This window comes from Triticum aestivum, chromosome 2B (genome assembly GCF_018294505.1).
Source record: "Triticum aestivum cultivar Chinese Spring chromosome 2B, IWGSC CS RefSeq v2.1, whole genome shotgun sequence".
Lineage (NCBI taxonomy): Eukaryota > Viridiplantae > Streptophyta > Magnoliopsida > Poales > Poaceae > Triticum > Triticum aestivum.
The window spans coordinates 680,794,091-680,796,282 of NC_057798.1; the positions used below are offsets into that span (position 1 = coordinate 680,794,091).

Below are 2,192 nucleotides of genomic sequence, written 5' to 3' on the forward strand. Positions count from 1 at the left end.
TGGCAATCTAGAACTTTGACCTGAGATGGCAACTGTCTAGTGTTAGTAGGTGGCAACTCCTAAAGTTTTGAAATCATGGCAATTGCAGTAGACCAGACCACACATGGCAACATCTGTAGTTGTCCAAAAAATGGCAATCTGGAACTCTGACCTGAGATGGCAACTGCAGTTGAGCAGACATGGCAACTGTAGTTGTCCGACATGGCAACGATAGTTTAGCGACATGGCAACTGCACTTAAACGAACATAGACGAGGGTCCGGCCCATGGCAACTGCGTGCGCGCGGTAAAGTGTCACATGGGGCGTGCGGAACCATGAGGTACGAGGCCTGACGTACCGGGCGTGTGGGCGTTATCTATTTCGCCCATACGCACGCGTATAAGAGAGACCGGGAGGGGGGGAAAAGACGTGTGGGCGCTAGTTGTTTTGCCCACACACAAGCATGTGGACTGGTCCTCTTAGGCACCACACAGAACGTGTGGGCAGATCCCTTAACGCCCACACGTGTGGCAGTTATCGAGACCCAAAAAAAGATGTGTGGACGCTAGTTGTTTTGCCCACACAAGCGTGTGGGCTGGTCCTCTTAGACACCACACAGAACGTGTGGGCAGATCCCTTAACACACACATGTATGGCAGTTATCGGGACCCTAAGAAAATCATAAATTTATATGGATAAAATCCCGGCCAAAACCATATTGGAATATCACTAGAAACATTAGAGACGCTATAAATCCGAAAAGCATAACAGAATTTAGAGGCAAGATAATTTGTAGGTCATTTGCCATGTTGTTTTATACAGTGATAGTGCACAGTGTCCCTAGCATGTGCTACCCAAAACCAAACAGCATTCAATCATTAAGAAAAACAAAACAAGAGAGGGCGCACAAGAGCGACCCAAATAGAATTTAAATGTGAATCATGTGTTGATCCATGGCCTTTTCTATTTCGTTTCGAATCGAATCAATTCATCGGCAAAGCACAGCATAGACCGACCAAGAATCAGGTACAATTTCCTCCGACACGGGCAACCTAATTAGCTTGACATGGACATGTGGGAAGCTACAGGCAGCTATGCTTCGTGCCGCCTGATGCTGCTGCCCTGCCTTGCCTTCCGCTGGCGACGCCAAGCTGCATCTGGTGCCTCCACCGGTCCCGGCTAGAGCACCGGCCAGAGAGAAGGAGACGTCGATGGTTCTTCAGAATTGAGATGCTGTATTCTTCAGAATTCATCTTGCTGGACTGCCGTTAGAGCACCGGCCAGTTAGCTAGCGACGGACACCTTGCTGGACTGCCGCTGTCCACGGTGGACCTCCGTCCCCGCCGAGAACCGCTGCTGCCTCCGCGCGGCCTGCTTGACGCAGACGGCGTCGAGGTGCATCTGCTCGTGTCGGCACTCCTCGCTGCAGTAGGGCGTGTCCCCTCTGTACATGAAGATGTCGATGTCGCGCGCCAGCGGCTTGGCGCAGAGCGCGCACGCGTCCATCGCCGGCATGCCGGGCTCGCCGATCTGCTCGTTGTCGAAGAAGAAGGAGCAAGCCACCGATGGCGCCATGGTATATTGGTATGTGTGTGTAGGTGTCTTTGCAGCAAAATGCTGAGCAGAGCTGAGCTTGGTGGTGCGCTTGGTTGCTGCTTTTGGTGTTGCGAGAAGAGGGAGGAAAAGGATAGCGAGCGAGTTGGGTGAGGAAAGGAGTGGAAGGCTCAGGTATATATGGTGAGTGGAGACGGACACGGCAAGGCCGTCGGAATACTGTGGTCCGGTGCGCCCACGGGTCGGGCATGGCAATACCGCGCGCCGGACGGCCGGGCATGCATGCGCTCGGATCCACCGAGAGGAAAACGACGGCGATCGTGCTATGTCTGTGAAGAGGTCGACCGGTCCCCAATGATGAAAAAGGAGACACCGCTCTTGAACGTCCCTGTTGATGCAAGTTGTGATATTTTCAAGTTAAAAAAAAGGTTGTGATATTTCCTGAAGACTGGAAATGTAGCCGTACTTTGAAAACTCTCGAAAATACAATTAGCAACTATACCAGACTGGTAGCAAATCATTGGAGAAGAATTCGTCGTTCCTCCTCTAGTTGTAGACTTGGGCACCAATTTATTCTGATCGTACTTGTATCGGTATAATAGGCAGCTTCGCTTAAACTAGTGATAGGTTTAGTGCCGATAATTAGCGCGCCAGGCTTT

The 2,192-nt window shown here is 51.3% G+C and overlaps 1 protein-coding gene across 1 annotated transcript; it reads right to left on the bottom strand.

Annotated features, from left to right (window-relative positions):
* Positions 1–752: 752 nt before the first annotated feature.
* On the bottom strand, positions 753–1,693 carry LOC123042056 (FCS-Like Zinc finger 2). The gene has a single exon (XM_044464584.1). The coding sequence runs from the start codon at positions 1,552–1,554 to the stop codon at positions 1,264–1,266; it is 291 nt and encodes a 96-aa protein (XP_044320519.1). The 5' UTR covers positions 1,555–1,693; the 3' UTR covers positions 753–1,263.
* Between the last annotated feature and the right edge of the window lie 499 nt (positions 1,694–2,192).

What these genes read in the sequence shown, in the direction of transcription:
- LOC123042056 (XM_044464584.1), bottom strand. Translation starts at nt 1,554, where the DNA reads ATGGCGCCATCGGTGGCTTGCTCCTTCTTCTTCGACAACGAGCAGATC.